We start from the raw sequence: 22,500 nt of genomic DNA on the forward strand, positions 1-22,500 counted from the left end.
AATACACTTTCCATTATTTCTGATGACTCATATAGAATTTTTGGATCGTTTACCAACAAAATTATCTTTTGCTATCAAAATGTCCCCAATTTAAGGAAAAGTGTGTTTTACCTAGATATTTGCAAATTCCTCTAGCGCGAAATTCTCATACGCTGATTTTGAGGCAACCTCGAAACGATTTTTTACAAAGGTGCAGTGCCTTTTTCCGACAGGCACATGATGTTTGATAAGTCTGACGTCTTTCTACTTGAATTATTAAACTCTAACTTGAGCCGTTGAAATGAATTTGTGTAGGCTGCGTTGAATCTCCGTCAAAAGCCATTTCTTCCTGCCAAGCAGACTGGATTTTCTTCATTGGATCCACGAGGCAACCTTCAACTTTCATATGGTTCTTCCTTCCATGAGTCTAAATTAATTCTACTTGCTGTTGGCAGTTGAAAAACACAGGGACAGCCATGTAACTGAAATTTATTCTAAGACAAACTCAATTACGAGGCGGCGCACGGAAGCCTAATTTTCCCTGCGTGAATTACACGGACGTTTTCCTTACTGATAATGAAATCTCGCCAGAATCTCAAGCATTCTTACCGCAATCAATACCATTTGAACCTCACGTCATTTTACATTATTCGAAACTACTGGAAAAGCCTACCCATCTTTAAATACTTCGACCATCATGTAAACATAGTTGATCAATACCTTAATGCCGATATTATTAGAGCTCATTGACAGGTTAATAGCATTCTCAGCAGTGACTTGCCGACCAAAAAGTACTTACGTGTAGATAAGCTTCCTAGTATTTATGATTTCGCTTAAATGCTGAATCAAAATTAAACCCCAATAGAAACTTAAGTTTGCAACAAATAAGATGCAAATATTTTTCACTCTATAGTTTTTCCATGTTTTAAAAAGCCTTAAATGGAATCAGAAAATCAATCTCCTTTCTCCATACTCCATTCAAATGTAAGAATCCTGCGAAGAAACAATGATAACTTTCAAGTACATCTATTAGATGAACTTGGCAATCAATTCAAATGTAATTGGAATCACAGAAACAAAAATTACAAATTAATCTGGGCTAGATTTTAATGCCTGTATACCAAATTATCAGTTTGAATACAGTATGTCCCAACACCTCTATCATGTGGAGGTGTTGGTATGTACATTAATAAGACAAATATTGTCTGTGTTGTGATTTATAGGCAGCATAATGATTCGGAACAATTCCTGCGGCCATATCTTCACATGACTTTGGAAAAACTTAGCTCCTCTGGTAAAGTTGTGTATGTTATGGGCGATTTCAATATTGATCTCCTCAAATCTGAAATTTCCGATTACTCCCATAATTTTCTGTTGTCTTTACAATGTTATTTGTTCTTCCCAGGAATTAGATTCGATCATAAAATTTCCGTTGGAAGTATTGTCAGTCATTAGTGCTCACTACCCCCAATTTTGCTTCATCCACACACAGTCTTGTACCAAAAAGCTTCCCACAAAGTATAAAATTCGCTATTATTCTAACTTCTCTGAAGAATACTTTATCAACAATGTCTCGGAAACTGACTGGGATACCTCTATGACATACTGATCTGTAGACAAAATGTTTTTCTTCCTTTTATAATGAATTTAACAAGCTCATCAATAAACACACTCTTCTCAAGACTTTATCGAGGCGCAAGGCTAGACAATTCTCCAAGCCATGGATAACTAAGGGTCTACCGAAATCTATCAAAATAAAGAATAGACTGTTTTACTCAGGAGACACCTCGAAATATAGGCTGTATAGGAATAGAATTGTTAGTCTTTCTCGTCTAAACAAAAAATTGTATTGTAAAGCTAATTACTTCACTACAAATCTAAGAAAAAAAAAATATGAAAAAAACATGAGAGGGGAATTATTGAACAGGCAGCGAAATAGAAAACAAGTATCAAAACAAGCCATTCAACACCCTAATAACTCTGGAGTAACACAAAATCCGTCTGAAATAATTAAGTTATATCTTTAACCATTACTTTGCATCTATCGGACCGAGGCTTGCACGTAATAATTATATCATCTCCCTGGAAAAACTTCCAAGACTACCTTGCCGGTAATAATCACTTTCAGTCTTTCTTTTTTTTTTATCCTTTCCCGATCCATGTAATTACTGCACAATTTCCCTACTTTCTGTCTTCCAATCGATTTTTTGAGAATTGATGTATAAACGCTTAAAATCATGTTGCGAAAAGAATGGTATCTTTTTGACCTCTCAATGTGGATTTAGCCCAATTCAAAGTAATGATGCGAAGCTATTCTCTTGTGGAATTTTTATTGACTTCAAAGAGGCATTTGATACCGTGGATGACTGAATCTTATTGCACAAATTAAATCATTATGGAATAAGAGGAATCAGTGATAACTGGTTCTCTTCGAACTTGTCGAAAAGGAATCAGTCAACTCAAATTGGTTCAACCGTATCGAATAAAGAAGAGAATTGTTTGCGGTGTCCCTCAAGGGTCTGTACTTGGCCCCCTTCTGTTTTTGATTTGTGTTAACGATATTTCCCGCTGCTTCCAGATTTTTAATTTTTACCTGTTTGATGATACTAACTTTCTACAGTACATTGCATATTCAACAAAGATCTTAAGGATCTCAAAAAAAAAGTTGTTAATGACGAACTTGCAAAAGTGGGCGATTGTCTGGCCAGTCTTTGCTTTTAACATCCTCGGATGGACTGCTACCGTAGGGCCGTAGACGAGTACAACCAGCGACGTGCTAATGGAAGGTCCGCTGTCATCTTCCCTGGTGATGTGTCTGTGTGTTGGGTGTTCAACTATACGGTGTTGTAGGGTTAATACCTGTAGTACTAGAGCACCTTGTGAGTTATGTTCCGGCTGGACTTGCTCCTTAAACTGCTGGAGAACAGTGCGATACCGTCAGGTGCTGTCATTTCTGGTAGGGTTAGTTAACTCCAAGTTTTCGCCCAGGTTGGGCATTCTGCACTTGAACTCATCACCTTCATCACCTTCAGTTCCATCATGAAAACGATATCCTTCCTTTCTCTACATAAATCCGGAAATAAGTCGTGCAGTGCTAGTCCCCCATAAAGACTGCTAGGACCGGATCGAAACAATTCCTAGCAAATCACTTGACTACGAAAACTACAAGAAAACTTCGAAAACGACTGAAGACAGCCGGGCGGCAGTCTACTACTGACTTCATGAAGGGCCAGCGGGAACTCGGCACACCATCACTGACGATTGGTCCTGATTATTGTCACTTGTCTGCCTTCAAAACCCTTGTCATCTCAACATATAGGGCACGTACACTTTTTCAGACAGGAAAGTTACATCAGCTGTTCTCAGGCTGTGCTGATGCTGGTATCAACATCATCGGCATCCAAGAGCACAGGCTCATCACCACCAGCCCAACAAAAGAACTTTGGTCTGAGGACAGAAACTGGGTGTTTATTTATGGATCTGCCACTAATCAAAGAATAGGCGGTGTTGGGTTTGTCATCTCCAAATCAATCTATAAGTGCATCCAGATGGTCCAGGTCATCTCAGAAAGAATCCTCGATGCAACTTAACACGGGAATCCCAGGCTTTCCGTTACAGTCGTGTGTGCTTCAACAGAATGTGGTCCAACAACAGCTAAGGACGACTTCTATACTTCCCTTGCAGAACATCTAGAGCAACTCAAGAGACATGACATCAATCTTGTTGTTGGGAATTTTAACGTCAGAATAGGTACAGACAGTCATCATACTAATCCTGAAGTTGTCGGGTGGTACTGTTACCATGATCAGACAAATGATAATGGTGAGAGATTGGTCAACTTGTGCGTCAAGCACAACCTTCGTCCAGCACAGTCTAGATTTTCCCAGCCGCATAGTAGGCTGTGGACTTGGAAGCACCCTGCAGGTTCAGAACACGAGCATGACCACATTCTCATCAACAGCAAGTGGGTCAACTCTCTGCACAACTGTCGGGCCTACCATTCCGTTGGACTGGACTCAGATCATCGTATCGTAAGCATTCATCTTCTTACTAGCTTAAGATCAAATGAGAAGACAACGTGCAGAAGATCAAAGTTCAAGTGGAAAAAGTTGCAGAATCCAGACACCAAGGATGAGTTCCAGCTTGAATTATCCAATCTGTTTGAAACACTGGCTTTGGATGACCAATTTATAGATTTATTAGAGCGGTACGAGTCTTTCGAGACCACAGTAAGAGATGTGGCAGAGGAAGTCCTTGGCAAGCAGGAATCTCATGAATCTTAAGGCTGAGAAGAGATTCCAACTCACAAAGTCTCCTTAAGCCAGAGCAATGTGGAGGAACCTTAACACGAGACTGAACGACTCCTACAAAGTAGACAAGACTGCTGTACTTAACAAACAAATGGAAGATCTGCGTTTAGCCGACGAGAGAGGTCATTATACAACCACTTGGAATATAATCCATTCATTGTCTGGGAAGAACATCAAAACCAACGTAACTTGAAACTGAGGAATGGCGACCCACCCGAGAATGAAAAACATCTTCTTGAGGAGTGGAAGGAGTACTTCAGTTCACTTTTGAACAATGACAGTGGCTTCACTCCATCAGACCTACCTCCTCCGGCAAGTAATGATCTTCCTATCTGCACTGATCCTCCCACCCATGAAGAAACAGCTGAAGCAATTACAGCCGTGAAAACCAACAAAGCTGCTGGCCTTGATTGTGCAATTACTGCAGGGGCGCTCCAAGGAGGTGGTGACCAGATGATTGATACCATCCATGCCTTCTGCTTGGAGATGTACACCAACATGTCGCCTCCTAAACAGTGGGTGACAAATGCCGTCATCCCACTGCCGAAGAAGGGTAATCTGTCTCTAATGACAAACTACAGAGGAATCACTCTAATGTCGATAGCTGCCAAGATTTACAACAAAATTCTCCTTAACCGACTTCGGCCTCACCTAGACCCTCTGCTACGGAAGAAACAGGCAGATTTTCGTCCAGGTCGCAGCTGCGCCAAGCAAATTTATATTTTGCGAAAAATCACAGAAGGCTTTAGAGAACACCAACTTCCATTGAATGTCACCTTTGTGGATTTCAAGAAGGCCTTTGACTCCATCAATAGGTCTGTGATGTTCTCTGTTTTACGTCATTGTGGCATCCCAGAAACCTTGGTCAACGCAACCCAGGTGCTGTATACCAACTCTAGCAGTTCAGTGATGGTTGATAGAAGTATCTCCAAACCATTAAGTGGTACCACAGGAGTGCTTCAGGGTGATGTATTGGCACCATTTCTTTTCATTATCTTGGTAGACTACCTGCTGCTGAGGTCTTCAGATGGTGACTCTGGAGTTCTGACGTGCCCACGTAAATCAAGAAGGTACCCAGCAAAAGTTTTAAATGACTTGGAGTTTGCAGATGACATCGTCTTGCTTGAGTCTTCCATCTCTCGTGCCCAGTCCTAGCTAACCAGAACTGCCAGTGCTGCTGCTGACCTTGGAGTTGTCATCAGTGCTCCCAAGACAGAGTATATAATGATCAACTGCTGTCCACAGCCTCCACTAGAAGTATATGGTAGTACAATGAACCATGTACAAGACCTCAAATACCTTGGCTCCATGATGGCATCTAGTAGTGGGGATTTCAAGAGAAGGAAAGGGCTTGCATGGACAGCTTTTTGGAAGCTGGAACGTTTGTGGAGATGCCCCAGCATCTCAATCTCCACCAAGATCAAGTCATTTAATACCACCTGTGTCAATGTGCTTCTATATGGTTGTGAGTCGTGGGTCCTGTCCAAAGCTATGGAAAGCAAGATCAATGCCTTTGGTACCTCATGACTCCATATCACATGACTTCAGTAAAGGAAATCCTGCTCTCTGTTCTAGGACCATCATTTCTAGAAGCCTGTCACATAGAGTGGCAAGTTCTTGGCCTATCTCTTCATGTGGCTCTTCAGAAACCCAGGGTTTTTCTTCAGCTGGGATGTTGTGTTCACTTTGTTCTTGTAATGTTAGATATCAGGTGTCGTTTCGTGGTCTGTTGTATTTGTGGGAACAAGCTCTGTAGTTTCAATCTCCTGGTGTTCATTGCTTGTTCTCAAATATATTTCTTCTTACTCCACAGCCTGCAAAGCAGGCATATTTTTGTTTTGGCCAACATCTTGGATAGCAAGACAAACAGAGGCCTGAGACAAGTCAAAAAAATTGCACTCAGTGAGAGGAGGACAGTATGAAATGGTAGTCCGCCCCTTCCCCTGCCCCTTGTCCCAATCCTCTACCGCCTGTGTCCTTTCAAAATGGCAGCCCATTACGAATGTTGGACCTTACAAGCGTCTGCCTGGCAAAAAAACACCTCTGTGGGCTACTTTTAAGTTATCTGGCTTTTGTGATTGAAATTTTCGCTCTGTATGTTATGAAATTTGTGTGTGCGCGATTGCGTTCTCAGGCTAATCTTCAGATCTTCGTCCGCTCCAAGAGCTAGCAACCTACGCCTCCTTTGAAATCGATTTTGTCCATCAAACGCGATAGAACAGCGATGAACGTGACAACTCATACAAGGGTCTCTTAGCATACAGCATCAGTCTGGTCTGCATATTAGAGATATAAGTCCCTCCAATTAGATGCATTTCTCCATTCAACAATAGATTCCAACACGAGTACACGATTCGTACAAATCAACAACTCGGACAAGGGTCTCTGAGCATACAGCATGTTAGAAATATTAAGTCCCGCTAATGAGATGCATTTCTCCCTTAGACAACGAGTCGTCCAACAAATGTGCTGCTAGTTCAAGTGAACGAATCGAATAGCAACTGCACAGCCTTTTTACGCCTCGCATCTATTCAGTTGTATTGGACAATTCTCTCAGAGCTATTTCGTCTTGGTCCACATTCTCTAGTAACCTTTTCTTCCAAGTCTGGCAAACCTGGAGCGTTTGCCATTTGTCAAAAAACCCGAAAATTTCGGTTAGAAATTCAAATGGTACAGCTCATTCCACCCGAAAGTTTCCCAAAAACTTCCAACCGAGATGACCGGAAAAATCCTTTACCATTTGTAAACTCCCACTCGACCCAGTTCACTTCAGCCTCTTTTCCCGCCTTTCGACATTGCAGATGCAGCCACCATTTTGATTTTTTTTTTTCTTCTAGCTGTGAGAGACTCGGGCCTGGCGAAACGCCACGCCGGAAAAATCCTGTACCATTTAGAGCGTTCCATTGCAACCGGATTTTTCATGCAAATGGTAAACGCCCCTGATCTGCCAATCCCTGCTCTTTGTTGGTGTCACAAGCTTTCTGCAGGTCTAGCAGTCCCTTCTTTTACCCTCTGCTCTGTAGTTTTCTTCCTGATGTAACATTTCCATTTGTTTGCCTACGTACTTCGACCACATTATTATCTTGTATCGTAGGTCAGCCATAACAGAATGACAACCAGGCCTGTCTGTCTGATCCACAGGACACCTGCAAAACGCACTGCCTTTACCAATAGGTCCATTCCAATTGACGTCATTACACTAAAACTTAATAAATCAACTAAATTGTGCTGTTGGGTGGTAGCCACTCACAGGGTTGCCATGGATACTTTCTTCCATTAACAGATCTCTTCTTGTCCACAACTAACTTAGGGCACCATCTCCCGACCTCATCTTATTGTTGATGAGTTTAACAGTAATCAATTAATATTTTTACAATTACTGCAAAATTCTCCCGCACTCATTGGCTAATTTTTATTGCCACTAAGCTGACAGACACATAAATATATGCCAAACTGACGTAATATTGCTCGCGTCAGATTGAATGAAATGGACGTTTCTCGCAGTTTTGTCTCGCGTTCTTCTCGTGTTTTGACTTAATTTTGACCCTTCTGTCTATCGGCTATCGTCTCGTGGATCCACAGCTACTTTGACAATGTTATGACGAAATTCATGATCAATAACGGGACAGATGTATGAAAATACTGCATGACATCAATTTGTTAAATAGATTTAGCCAAGCCTAAAAGCACAGCGCCCTGGTTATTCATTCTTACTGCCTGTAGGGTTAGTGAAAATAAAAGGTTTCGAATTGTCCGCGTTTTGACGTTTCTTGTTGCTGCTTTAAAAATCAAACCATTTTTTCTTTGCTTTCTTCTATAGAAAAATTCATTGCCTAACTAGTGAATTCCACGGTAAATTTAACGCTAAAAACCGATGTCGCATGAATCACGAAGCGATGAGTACGATATCGTTTTTTCGAGTGAAATTTACTTTGGAATTCACCAGTTTGGCAATGAATTTTTCTCTAACCGCATGAGTTTTAAAAGAAAACAAGTACACCCTCAGCGAGCGAATGGAAAAGGAAAAAAGCCATTTCAGAGTCAACTGTCAATAGCCGGCGAATAGGAATCACGCTGAAATGAGAAGCCATAAAAGACTTTTTTAGTTCAAGGTCAAAGAAGAGTTTTACTGAAGTACTTTATTCCACTTTATCTCTGGAAATGAGATCATTCACATTTTGATGTATTTCATTGAAACACTTCAGGTTGGCTTGGAACAAGAATCGGCAAAATACGGCAATGCAAACAAGAAAGGACGAACTTCAAACAAGATCCGCTCCAACACTTAAATAACGTTTAGGTGCTTTAAACAAACTTCTGAAAACACAAGCTAGTAAGATTCCCCCGAATTTTACGAGAACTCTTTGTGATTACGTGTTTATAACGTAAGGGAAAATTTTTCTTGTCAATGTCGAGGCACAACGAAAACCAATTGGGCAAACGGATTAAAAAAGCGCTTGTTCCCTCGCATTTTAGAGCAAAACAAACAAACAAATGAACTTTTTCTTTATGTCCAAAAGAGTTCAGATAATTTGCATTTAATAATATTTGACAATAAAAAATCGATTTTCATCCCTGTGCAAAGGAAGAACCGATTAAACCACCTTTTAAAAATACGCATCCACTTTAAAAAACGCATCCGTAGAAATAACAAACGGTTTAGTGCCCAAGGAAAGAATTTGTGGAGTAATTTCTTCCGCTAAGTATGAGCTATTACTGGTATTCTGTTTTGTCGTTGTCGTTCTCTTTCGGTCTCCTTTCGTTTCTGTTCTAGACATAGGTCCTCCAGGCATTATGTAACCTTATCAGAGCCTCTAAAGATATGCCAAAAATTGCAATACAGAGAAAAAAACAGCTGTAACACTCAGCTTTAAGTTTACATCCCGCCGATGCTCGACTTGAATAACTGCGTAGCCACCAGTGTGGACCACAGATATCATGATATGTCAAACTGGGTTGAAATCTGCGAAAAATGCAGAAAGAAAACATCTTCCAAACCGTTTTTCCCCTGAACACGAAAAGCGTTGACTGTGTAAGAACTTTCGTTGATGTAGTATGGCCGTGTAGCCACGTCGAGCCACAGAAAGCGCGCGAAAAATAAAGCCTCGCTTATATTCAGGTGAGTTAACGTGGGTTGAGCCCTGCAATCCAATCGAAAACCAGTACCTGGTCAGCAGTCAACTTCTAAAAAAAAGACCAGCTGACCGCGGTGAGCTCTAAGCTTGAGCCCGCGATATGGTCACGTTATACTAGTCAGCAGATACCTTGTTTTGGCAGGGGTCAATTAATCAAAAAATGGGTGCCCAATATCAAAGATATATGCTGTAAACAAGCGTGATACTGGGCACATTGCATGGCATACATGGAGGGGTGGACGTACAGACGGACGGACGGACGGACGGACGTACGTACGTATGTACGGTTGATGACGTCATGGCTATAAAACCAAGATTTCTCGCATCGTTAACAATGGTGCTCCGCTATTATTACTGTATGACAGAAGTATTGATAGAATAACTCATTGATGGAAGTGTTGAGGTTTTCCTTTGTGATGTCATTAGGTTAACATCCATGTGCTTGTTACTTGCTTAGTAATTGGCTTATGGGCTCCAGTGGTGAGACAATGTTAGCCTTTTTTTTGCTCTAGTTTTATAGCGTTTTATTGTACGGCAAGCGACTCTCAGGCTAAACAGAGCACTCTACCTGGTTGTTTTTTAGTCGAGATTTTACAGTATGGACCATTACTACGGAAACGGTCTGTTTCCGTATTTTTTCTCTCTCCGGGAAATTCAAGTTGAGCGAAACACAAAAAGCTTTAAAAAGTGGAATTTAATTCTCTCATCAAAACAGTACAGTTATTATCGCAAGTGGAATTTAGTTTTACATGTGAAAGGTTTCCTCTCAAATTTCGCTCATGGGAGACGATGGTTACGAACATTCACCAAGGGTAGAGGTGTCCGATCGCTCAAAGAATAAATAACTTACTAACCTCACTTTCTCGGGAACGTACTGGGGAATTTATTGGCCCTCATACCCGTAGTCCCCAGTACGGCCCTCGCGCTCAGTTAGTAAGAGGTAAATATTAATTATTATTGAAAATGAAAAACGTATTTTCTCTTGTTAAAAGACCAGTTTTAAGAATTGAAAATTTTGGTATCTTAAACTTTCATTTTTAGATAGCATTGATGCCCATGTGGAGGTCACTGCAGCCAATGTGGAACAGGCAAACGTCCAGTTAGACAAAGCTCGCCATTGCCAGGTTTGTTGTAGCAAACTAATTTCCACTGAGCTAAAGCTATGTTACTTCAAGTCTTACAGCTGTGTCAATATCACTTACAGTATGCTGTGATCAGTTTGATTTTATGGAACCTCACTTGCCACCTCCAAGACACATGAAATTGTACAAGACAGACCACAGTCCTTAGCCAGATGAATGAAACCTGTTTTGAAGCACAATTTTTTTCATCTAGTTCAATAAATCTTTAAGTATTGAAGTACTTGTCATGTACCAAGAATTCTTTGTTGAATGCACGGATCGTCAACCAGCATTAGCGGTCGTGGCTTTAGAGTTGAGAAGATGATATTTTCTTTAATGGATAGTGAAATCAAAACGATTTTAGTTACTTCTGGATATTTGTCGACCGTGACTTTTCGTCAGTTGAGTTCCAAGTTTGAGCCACCGCGCACCTGTGGCTCAGTTGGTTGAGCACCGGGCTGCCATGCTGGAGGTCGAGAGTGTGACTCGGGCCGGACCAACACTCAGGGTCTTAAAATAACTGAGGAGAAAGTGCTGCCTTTGTAATTACATCCGCAAATGTTTAGACTTTCAAGTCTTCTCGGATAGGGGCTATAAACCGTAGGCCCCGTCTCACAAATATCTTCCGTGTTCACATTTTCCCTGTGGGACGTTAAAGAACCCACACTCTAATCGAAAAGAGCAGGGGATGGAGTTCCCGGCGTTGTGGTGTGGCCTTTCCTTCAGCAATGTGGTCGGCTTGGCATAATCTTCTGAATAGACTGCTGATCGGTGAGACCACATAACAACAAAACAGACAGTAGTTAAATTGAAGGAGTCCAAGTGCTGAAACTGGTAAACCAAGTTGTCAGGTTTACGTGCATTACAGCTGACTGCCGACCGCTTTGCTAAGCTTGTTGAGCATCGGACCACCGTCCGGGAAGTCATTACTTCAACTCCGACCGGACCAACGCTCCATTAACAGATTTATTTATTTGTTTATTTATTTATTTATTTATTCCTGCATATTCCTTCTATCCTCTATTCAAAATTAATTTGTGGATTGCAGAAGACCCGTCCACAAACTGAGAAGCGCTACGTTTGCGATCCGAGCCGCAGTGAACGAAAGTGGGTTTCGCGCGGTTCGTAAAGTGAATTGAGCAGAATGACTGCTGCCGCAGTGCTGAGGTGTCTTAGTGATCTTAAGGTTAAAGTGAATTGAGTAGAATGGCTGGTGCCGCAGAGCCTTAGTCGACTTTAAGGTTAAAATTGAGTTGAGCTTAATGACTGCTGCCACAGTGCCATGGTGCCTTAGTCAACTTAAGGTTAAATTGAATTAAGCTCAATGACTGTTGCCGCAGTGCCATCGTGTCTTAGTCGCCTTAAGGTTAAATTGAGGTTATATGCTTGATTTGCGTCATAGCTTGTTTGTTTTGCCTCATGGATTAAAGAACGAGGTATATCCATGCGCTTGACAGTCATTCGTAGTTGTTGGGGAGTCAGGATGGCTTAGTGACGTCTGCGATCAGATGTTCTTTTCTTTACAGAGGGCGCCCTCTCTAAAGAAAAGAACGTCTGATCGCAGGTTAGGTGGGATTGGACCCTGTAGATACGCTTGTGGCAGATCCATGTTCTATTGTCTATCAATCCGCCATTATGCAAGTTTTCACGTGAAAGAAAGACCGTTTCGGAGTTAAGCTTCTGCCTCAAACTGACAGCTATTGCAAAAGTGTGCAGATGTTAGTTAGTTTTACTCTCCTTTAACTATGAAAGTCAACTAATTTTGACGGTGAATTCACGACTTTAAGTGTTCTCTGTGATTATTTAGTCACTTAAAGGCCCATGTTTACCCAAAAGACATTGCGCGCTTGTGTTGAATTTCGCAAAGAGATAAAATCCGAAGATCATCGGCAAGTTCCATTTGGCAACCAATCAAAATGCTGGACCTATTTTAAAACAACAACACAAGCATGCAATGTCTGCTGGGTGAACATAGGAAATTCGTAAACTCATTTTCTCTCTTTGATGAGGACTGGAAGGTAATTAAATGAAAAGCCTCTCATTGTTTGTGGTTCTAAAGAGTGTATTTTTCCTGTTTTATCTGCAGAAAGCACCAAGAAAGATGTGTTTTATCCTGGTGATTGTAGCTACTGTTGCCGTTTTCTTAGGTGTCATCATTTTTGCCTCCGTCAAGCTTACGGCCAGCAACTAATTTTGTAATTCTAGGGACAAGTAGACTTTCTTTGAACTGTTGTCTCTGTTTCCGCTCTAGGGATTTTAGTAGGTAGATTGGTCTGTTGGCGCCCTTCACAAACATGGAGACCTTCCTTGGGAGATTCAGCACGCCTACTGTAGTAGAAGCCAATCAAAACAAAGCGTCAAGGGAAATATGATACTTTTCGCGGGAAAAACCTGTTTCTAAAAATAAATTTACTCGGGTAAGGGTTGACTCAAGGAATTAGTGGAGATAGACGCTCCCCTTAATGAGCTCCTGACTGCCCTTCAATCTTATTCTTTGTGACAGTTGTGATGTCAAGTACGAAAACCATTGAAATGATTTGATATCCTTTAATCACAGAGTTCGATTGGGTTCTTTGATCTGGTCATGATGCAGACAAACAAAACACACTTCCTTGAGTCGCGAATGACGCAGTTCCATAAGATCGGGTCGAAAGCTATACAGTCCACGGATGTTCTCAGAGCAAAGCACTACGCCTAGATGTATTAGGTGAGAGCTAATTTTCATTTGATCGTGTTCAGTGATTGACTGCATTGAATCTACAAACTGTTTCACAGATTTGCAACGTTATAGTACTGTATGAAAAACCAATAATTGCTTGACAAGATGCACTCATTGTATGACGTAATAGGTTTCCATGGCAACAAAAAACCATTTATAAACACCCTATTTTTTGCATTTATAACGCTTATATTTCAAAAACGAACTCCAATTTTTATTACTGGAAAGTTATTAGCAGGCTAAGATAAAACTCTCTGCAAAGTTAAAAGAATTCTGCGGAGCGGATCTAAAGCAACAATCGCAATTGGGCAATTTTAAGGTAGCTCTTACTTGCGACTTGCAACGTTTTAGGGATGAGCTTAGCATTTTTCATTTCCGAAATTCTTGTATAAGAGTATACAAAGATCGTCATTTACCACTGTATATGCAATTATGTCGATTAATAGCACAATAGATTAGTTTAACTTCCTCATATGTGTCACCATAAACCTCCAGTATCATAGTGAAATAAATGGCAAAAACATAGCTATTTTGTAAGGAAGCGTATCTCTAATGCTCGGCTCACCCCATATCTTTCATTGTTGATTATGTGTATTGCGTCAAAACAGTTATTTGGAAGTCTGGGAGACACCACGAAATGTTCACTTCCAGTTACCGTCCTCGTCTCAAAAACGTTGCTTGCTCTTTTAGCGCCCGTTTGAGCGATGGACGTTAACCGGAAGTGGGCTTTCCAGAAGCGAAACTTTAGGTTCTTTTTCAGTTGTTTTGCCCAGACTTGCCAATAAGTAAAGTAGAAGTAAGTAAAGTCTGTTTACGAGCCGAGTGGCCCATCGGAGCCAATATTTGGACGCAGACAAAGTAAGCGATCAAGTAAAGAGACAGAACATGATGGGTTGTCTCTTACTTGCTGGTTGTCTCTGTTTAAGGACGTTCGCGCTAATTGTTTGTGCGCAACGCTACTGCGCAGGTAACGCGACTGTAATATGTCACGCATTACTTCGAGCATTGGTGAAGTTGAGGTTTTAAAACCTTTGCAAAAACCGTGGACGATAAGTGTTTCACAGCGTTGGATCAGAGAAGATCGTTATCATTTAAAAATTGATTTTAAAATATTTATGAAAGTCAAGTAGACTACTGCACGACTGATATTCGCGTTGTTTTATCAGTCGTGTTCTAGTCTACTTGACTTTCATAAATATTTTTCAAGCATTAGTTAAAATAACATGGCGACAAAAACGCCGGGGAGAAAATTCCAGGACGGCAAAAGAATGGCACATTTATTTCCCAATCATCATGAAACGTTAAAGAGAAGTGAGCGGGAGGATGGAAAAGCTCAGCTGGAAAAGGTACTTGATGGAGTAGTGGATGAAAGTTTGGAAAACTCGAGGACGAACCGTTGCGTAAATTTAATGGGGCTGGTTTTTTTTAGATGTTTTTATTACCTAACGAACTTACGTTCAAAATGAATGCATGTTTTTGAAGTTCCTTTCCTTTACTTTCGTGAAAATAGAGCAGTATTTTAGTCCTCTTCCACTTGAATATAGCGGACCTGCGTGGAAACAGCCAGCGATTAAATTTTACAAAAAGCACACTCCAGAAGATGAACATGACGGCAATGAAGAGATATTACACAAAACACTAACCAAATGAAGATGACGCCAGCTTAAAACTTCGTTGCTATGCTCGAGAAAGTTTTTTTTTTTTTCGGTAAAACCTTTCATCCCTTCAACGATCGATCCTGCCTTTGATTCCAGTCCTTCCCCGACAGGTCACGCAAAAGCGTGACAAACGAAATTTTTCAAGAGCTTTACAAAAATCACATCGATTTTACTCGTTTAGATCATCGGTGACCCCTATTTTTTTAATCATGAATCACTTACTTTACTTACTATCTACAAAATATGATGAAATGATAAAATTCCCACCGTAAGAAGTTATCTTTTTTTAACATTTTCTTTCCTCGTGGAATCGAATTCCGATAGTGGTTGCAACGGATAGAGCGTACGAAAATGCTCTTCGAGGATGAACTCTACTTTTTACATCCCTAGCGGCATGCAATTATCTAAAAATCCCACTCCTAAAAACCTATGCACGGAAACCTTCAACCTAACAGTTTATTTTTATGATTTTCGATAGATGAGCAGACGAGGTTACATCTCGCAATTATGACCGATTTCTCGAAATTAAGGCAGTTTTCCACTGCCATTTTCTCCGAAACAGTCAGTGACCCCCAATTTTTTTTTTCATTTTTGGATTAAGTACCTTATGACCTAACTATAGGCGAGAAATGAAGAAAATCTCACCGTAGGAAGATTTTGGCGCGCACGTCCGTAAGCAAGAAAAGTCGTGAAGCGAGTGCAAGACGTGCAGATACCCATAACCGGCCAATTCTGAAAATTATAGATGTCCTAGAACCTTTGCGTTTGTGATGTTTTATTGTGCAGCGAAGCAAATGTTTCGTGGTGAGGAGCACTGTTCAAAAATTGTAATCTTTAGTAGACTCCTTTGGTGCATTGCTGCCCTTGATAGGAGAGCGGAGCCCATCAAATGGAGCCTCTCTCGACACTTATTCCTTGAGTCAACCCTTTCCCGAGTTTATTTATTTTTAGAACGCTTTTTTCCCGCGAAGTGTCATATTTCCATGGCGAAACGCGAATAGAAATTGCAGCGTGATGCGTGTGGGGTTATATGACGTAATACTATAATAATACTAACCTGCGATCAGGCCCATTTTCAGCTTCGCCCATATGTCCTCTTATGTCGTCGCTCGCTAAAACTGGCCCTGACCAAAAGTCTCTCAAGAATTCCGGACAGTCGGCCAAAGTTTCCCGACCAAACTCATGTTCTGATTGTTCTGATTGGCTGTTAAAACGCCGGAAGTGAAAATGCCATCGTTATCGCGCGCAACTCTCGCGAAGTCCTCGAGACGTGATCCGCCATAAGCGTACAAAGACTTTTGCTGCATTTTACAATATGGCCGTTTTTATGCTAGACACGCACAATCCGACCAGACAAATTTTACGTCTCTTATGTTATCCGTCAAGTGTAAAGACGGGACGAACTATAAAAGACGCATAATCTGTCTGGGACGAACTTGGGCAAACATTTTTTCTGCGTCTGTTAAATTCGTGTACCATAAGGACGGGCGCAAGACGCCTAATGCGTCTGGACGAACTATCCAGTTTAGTTCATCTTTCAAGACGCACTAAACTGAAAAGGTCGTTCAGACGCATAATGCGTCTCATGTCCGACTTTATACTGGACGAATTTAACAGACGCAGAAAAAATGTTTGCCCAAGTTATGCGTCTCTTGTATAAAAACGGCCAATGATGATGGTGCAACTTGATTTTATTTGTATAAATGTAGATATGGAATGCCATCTCAAAAATCTTATAACATGTCCAGAAGCGGGTTTGAATCTCTGGAAAGAGTAAAATTAGTGATTCCGTTGGCGAGCTCTGTGGTCGAACGTTCTTTGGCACTTCCGCTTCCCTGCTGAAATGAAAGCTAAATAACCAGATGCCGAGAATCAGGTTACTGGTTCTTTCAAATGGCAATGAAATCTGGTTCATATTGGTTTCCTGGATAAGACAAAGGACGTTTTATTAATTTACTGTACATGGCATGGTTTGTTTGTACACTTTGGAGTCAAGATTGCTTCATATTATTTCCAGTTGAGTTGACTTAAAACTTACAAAACAGAAACCTAAATGGCATGTTTTTTTTTTCCTTTAACGTGTATTATTAATACTGTGACTACATAAAAACCAATAACAATACTACAGCTACGTACAACGCTTACGCTACATTTACAATTTCAACACTAGTTACAAATTTGTTACCAATAGACCGTATTCATAAATGGCGGCCGCGCGGAACAGCCTGGTTTCGAATACATGAGAACGAGGCTTGGTAGGCCAGCTAAAACTTAGAGCGCACTTAGATTTGTATTATATTAAAGTTTCGAGGCGATAAATGTTACGCAAAAATATCCTGAAATCTTTATTTCTTGAAGGATAGTAGCAGAAAAGATTCTATTAGTCTCTATAGGGGATAACTTTAGTCGACAGGACCTTTTTCTCCTTGGAGATCGGCTGAGAGATGCCGCCAACACATCGTTGTGTTCCCGCTCTGCACGAAGAAGGATAAGCGAGACCAAGATACGGGCGAAAAGATTTCCTTCTTTCGTTTGCCAGATGATGTAAACCTAAGAAAACAGTGGCTCCATGCTATGAGAAGAGATGTGGGGCCGATTTTTTCTATAAAGGAAGGAACCAGAGTTTGCTTGAGGCATTTTAAGGCCGACGATTTAAAGAGGAGTCTTAACAACAAGGTTCGCCCCAAACCAGGAGCTGTGCCGAGTATCTTTGCGCAGAAGCGAAGTTCTCCTCGCAAACGACCACCACCAACTCCACGCCTCACGGCTACAACTGTGGCAAAGAATTTAGAGTCAGAATTTAGCGAGGTTAGGCATTCGGTGAACGAAAGCAGCCAAGCTGTGTGCAACAATTCATCCCAAACAAATATGGGTGGCGCCACGTCTGTTCCGGAAACAGCCGAAATAGAGACACCGAACCGAGAATCTAACTCTGATTTTCTCGAGAAATCTGAGAAAGATTTATTAATATCTGAGCTGCAAGAGAAACTATCCGCACTTCACGTGAAAAATGAAGATCTAGAAGACTTGGTTTTGAAATTGAAAAAGAAAGTTGCCGATCTGGAGCAGAAATATGAGCAACTCGAGGCGCAGTTGCTTTCATTGAAAAACATCGAGTCAAATGACTGGCTCGTAGCATTTTATGCTGGATTTCCTAACTATCAGACCATGATGGCCTTGTACGACTATTTAGATCCTGGCGCCAGGGGAGAAAACATCAAGTACTGGTTGTCCGGAAAAGATATTGCTGGCACTGCAAAGGTTGTCAAACAAGGGAGACCAAGGTCTCTAAAACCAGTAGACGAGTTTTTTTTGTCACTGTGTAGGCTAAGACGAGGTTTTGCCGAATTACATTCAGCTCATCTTTTTAATGATTCTCAGCCAACTGTAAGCAGAGTTTTCATTTCTTGGATTAACTATATGTGTATGAAACTTGGCCATATAAATATTTGGCCTTCCAGAAAACTAGTAGACGAGACAATGCCTCTGGACTTTAAGGCAAAGTATCCAAGCACAAGACTGTACGGAGGTGCGATGTGAAATGCCTAGTAGCTTTCTTCTAAATAGTGAATTGTTTAGCTCGTATAAACACCATACCACTTTAAAGGCACTGGTGGGAATTTCTCCAAAAGGGTTTTTTACATTTATTGGGCAACTTTACACTGGGAGCATATCTGACAGGGAAATAGTAGAGCGAAGTGGATTCTTGAACCTTCCCTTTTCAAATGGGGACTCTGTAATGGCAGATAAGGGCTTTACTATTGAAGACATTCTTCCCCTTGGTGATCAGATGTCAGCTGAAGATGTGATTGCAACACAAGAAATAGCTAGCTTAAGAATCCATGTTGAGAGGGCTATCAATAAGGTGAATAAGGTGAAGAATTTTCTGATATTTGATGGGGTTATTCCATTGAGTCTCTTTGGGGTAGTGAATCAAATGTGGTGTGTGTGTGTGCCATTTTGTGCAACATGCAGGACCCCATCATCAGTGCGTAACCCTTTCACTCCCAAGATCTGATTAGTAATTCTCCTTTCTAGCTGCTAGACATTCCCTTTTATATTACTTAAGAGAATTTGAGTTTGATCAAAATAACACCATCTGAGTGATACGTTTATTCATTCTCATCACATGTATGCTGAACAGGGTACTGATATTGTAAGGAGACATTACATACTAATCACTTCTGGGAGTTAAAAGGTTAAATTGATCTTGATTTCATTGTAACAAGTAAATTTTCTGGTTAAAATGCCAACCAGGCAGGGGATAAAGATGAATACATGTAAAATATTTCAACTGAAAACAGTAAAGGAAAATAATACATTCTACATATAAACAGATAAAAATTTAAGCACAACAATGTACCCAAAATTAACATATAAATTTGAAAGATGGGTAAATCAGTCTCCTTTGTGTGTATCCTTTTCTAAACACATGTCATGAAGAAAAATATGGTGCTCAGTTGAACAATTTTTGTTTTGCTTTTTGTAACCTGTCCTAACAAATGATTGTATGCAAATTTTAACTGGAATCATTCTTGTCAGAGTTTCCACAATTCCAGTTTTGATTCTATCATAATCTAAATAACAATTCTTTGACTTTCTTAGTTCAGGGTAAGGTCTTTATGTCAGCTATTATATTGAAAATTGAAAAATAAGGTTCTTATCAGTGTTTTCAAAAGGATTACACAATATACTTCTTATCATATTTACATGAAATTATGTAACTTCAACTCTCCTCAACTTTTAAAGCTTCAATATAATCACAGAAATTCTCCTCGCCACTGTAGGTTCCATACAAGTGTTGTAGTTGTCAGTTGTGAGAGGTTCTTTGAAAAACCAAGCCAATTAATTTTGTCTTTGGTGATCAATCCCTTTATTCTCATGATATGGGCTTGTTTAAGTATTACACTGCTAGGAGAAAATTGATGGTGATCACTACATGTATGTTGAAGCTTTAAAGGCTTCACTGGTTCATAATAATTATTTTTGACCAAGCAGTAAGCTAAACCTACAATTATGTACATGTATATAAATAAAATGCACTTGCAGTGCCTAGCATTTGTTTACATAATGACTGATTATCATTTTGCAAACTCACTAGCCGCAGTTTTGATAAAATGGGTAAAGAAATAGGTTTCAAGCTTTTGTTTCAGAGTTGCCAAGTAGGTGGCGTCAAAAGGGATTCTCTCCACTGAAATTCCCTTCTTTGTGTAGACAATGAAGTCACACCATGAGGCTACACTAGCACCCATCTGGCCTTGCACTTGAGTGTAAAAGGAATGATTCCTTTTAAGTCTGCATCGTCCATTAACAGCCTCACAAAAAAAGTTTGGATCCTAACATGCTTCCAGTAGAGTGACTTGATACTTTGTCTCTAGACACTTCACTTCAGCAAGTCCAAAATGATTTTGACAGCCAAAATCAACAACTCTGCCATCTGGTGAGGCTCCAAGAAATGGCATATCCAAACAAACAACAACACCACTCTTGAGAACCTTTACTGGGGTCTTTCGGGTAAACATAATTTTCTCATATTGTTCAATGGCAATGGGTTCATTTTTAACACCATGCTCGTCATACCTTGAGGTGAACGGCTTCGGATTGATGAGGTCAGCTGCAAATTTTTCATGACTCCCTTGCCTTTTTGAGATTACGTCAAATTTTGAAGCAGTAAATCTAAATTTACGTTCCTTCTTCCACTGCTCAGATGATGACTGGTCTCTTGTGGCTTCCTCGATATTGTTTATCATGGCCTCATCCACAACAAGGGAACTAACAAGTGCTTTTTCAGCAACATCTAAGTTGTTAGGCAAAATAAAATCACTGCGCGAGTCCAGAGGAAACCTGGGATAGGTAAGTTCAGTGTCTGGGCTGACATCTTCTCTTGGCATTGATGAAATATCCACAGTAGCCACGAAGTTCGCCTTAGTGTGAACTACAAAATGACCCAATCTGGCTTTCTCCAAATTTGGTTTCCACACGACTGTTAATGGAAGAATCATCTCTTTCCATTAGTGCTAGGCCCATTTGGGGATTTATTTGCTTTAGGGCCTTTTTAAATTTCATTTCGGCCTCAACATCATGTTGGGGATTAGTTCTTGCATCATAAAGAGACATTTCACTCCCTCTCTGCTCTTAGTTTCATCAAGTTTAGTTTTGGAAATGGTGACTTCCATTACCGGTTGGGCAGATATTTTGTCACCACGACCCTTTTTGTGCCACTTTTGGAGCTGGGAAGTGCATGCAATATCCGGCTGCTCATCATCATCATCCGGGCATAAATCATCGGTTGATTTACTGTCAAATAAACAAAACTTGCATGCTTTAAAGATCAATGCCAGAAAGTGGTTACAGTAACCAACTTTGCCAGCTTTACATGAACAGGTGGCTTGAATGACTTGGCCTGACACAATACACATAGCAAAACGAAGAGCATGGGGGGCCTCACTCTTCTTGAAACTGTGATAGCACTTTGCCTTGAAATAAAAGAACCTTTAATCACTGTTTGCCTCAATCTCCTTCAAGTACTCGTCCTCCAGAAAGGTTTTAGCTTTCCTTAAATTGGTCGGAATTGAATGATGCTCAGCATTTGCAACTCTTTTTCCAGAATTTGCCATATGCTGGTCCATTTCAGCTGTTGTGAAAGAAGGCATCCTTTCAAGCGACTGCCCCCAGCCATCGCTCGGATATTTCACACTTGACGAAGGAGCGGTGTCTTTTGAAATGTTCGAGACCCTTGCCTTTCTTTTCGTGTAGATTTCATCGGGATCAGGATCGATCACCATCTTATCTCTTCCACTTTTAATATACTCGTCGACACTGCAAAGTAGTCGATAAGGAATTCTAAATTTTACAAAAACAAAATCATATGTGCCCGATCTCTGAAAGCAAATCTGTACAACAAAGCTGCCAGCATGTTGCTTACCGCTTTATAAGCTGTGCCTTCGTCTTACGTCCCTTTAGTGAATCGCCACAGCATCGCAACCAAAACTTGAGTTCTTCATTCTCTAGTGAAGAAGGGTTTCTTCCAGCCAAAGCAGCTCCCGGAATATCGTCTTCGGTAAGAATAACCGCGTCCTAATCTCGACTTGTAAAGGCCATTTCATCCCTTGACTTCATCCCTGGCCTACCAAGCCTACAGAGACTAATAGAATCTTTTTCCGCTACTATCCTTCAAGAAATAAAGATTTCAGGATATTTTTGCGTAACATTTATCGCCTCGAAACTTTAATATAATACAAATCTAAGTGCGCTCTAAGTTTTAGCTGGCCTACCAAGCCTCGTTCTCATGTATTCGAAACCAGGCTGTTTCGCGTGGCCGCCATTTATGAATACGGTCTATACAAATAGAACCTACGTAAGAACTTGTAACAATACTATAACTACATACAATACTTACACTACTTACAGCTTTAGCACCAATTAAATTACAAAAAAGTTAAAGGGCAAGAAAAAGAGGAGAAAAGTTTAAAAGAAAAACTATATTGCTGAACCTTTCGTAAAAGGGTGAAAAGTGCAAAAGGCATGAGTTTGACGTTGAAAGATTGCTGTCAGGAGAACAGGAAAAGGATATAATAG

At 40.5% G+C, this 22,500-nt stretch overlaps 2 protein-coding genes and 1 pseudogene across 7 annotated transcripts in view; all 3 read left to right on the forward strand.

The window, feature by feature from the left end:
* LOC138037874 (syntaxin-7-like) overlaps positions 1 to 15,073 on the forward strand; it is a 19,050-nt gene extending 3,977 nt beyond the window's left edge. For both annotated transcript variants that reach the window (XM_068883732.1, XM_068883738.1), the window contains exons 3-4: positions 10,466 to 10,548; positions 12,632 to 15,073. In XM_068883732.1, coding sequence (XP_068739833.1) covers positions 10,466 to 10,548; positions 12,632 to 12,736 — 188 coding nt within the window. In that variant the 3' untranslated portion in view covers positions 12,737 to 15,073. The remainder of the gene's footprint in view (positions 1 to 10,465; positions 10,549 to 12,631) is intronic.
* The window catches only part of LOC138037613 (uncharacterized), a 119,432-nt gene that overhangs the window by 25,063 nt on the left and 71,869 nt on the right, over positions 1 to 22,500 (forward strand). The window lies entirely within an intron of this gene.
* On the forward strand, positions 17,733 to 19,045 carry LOC138037815 (uncharacterized; annotated as a pseudogene).

The sequence above is a fragment of the Montipora capricornis genome, chromosome 1 (genome assembly GCF_036669925.1).
Source record: "Montipora capricornis isolate CH-2021 chromosome 1, ASM3666992v2, whole genome shotgun sequence".
NCBI classification, from domain to species: Eukaryota; Metazoa; Cnidaria; class Anthozoa; order Scleractinia; family Acroporidae; genus Montipora; species Montipora capricornis.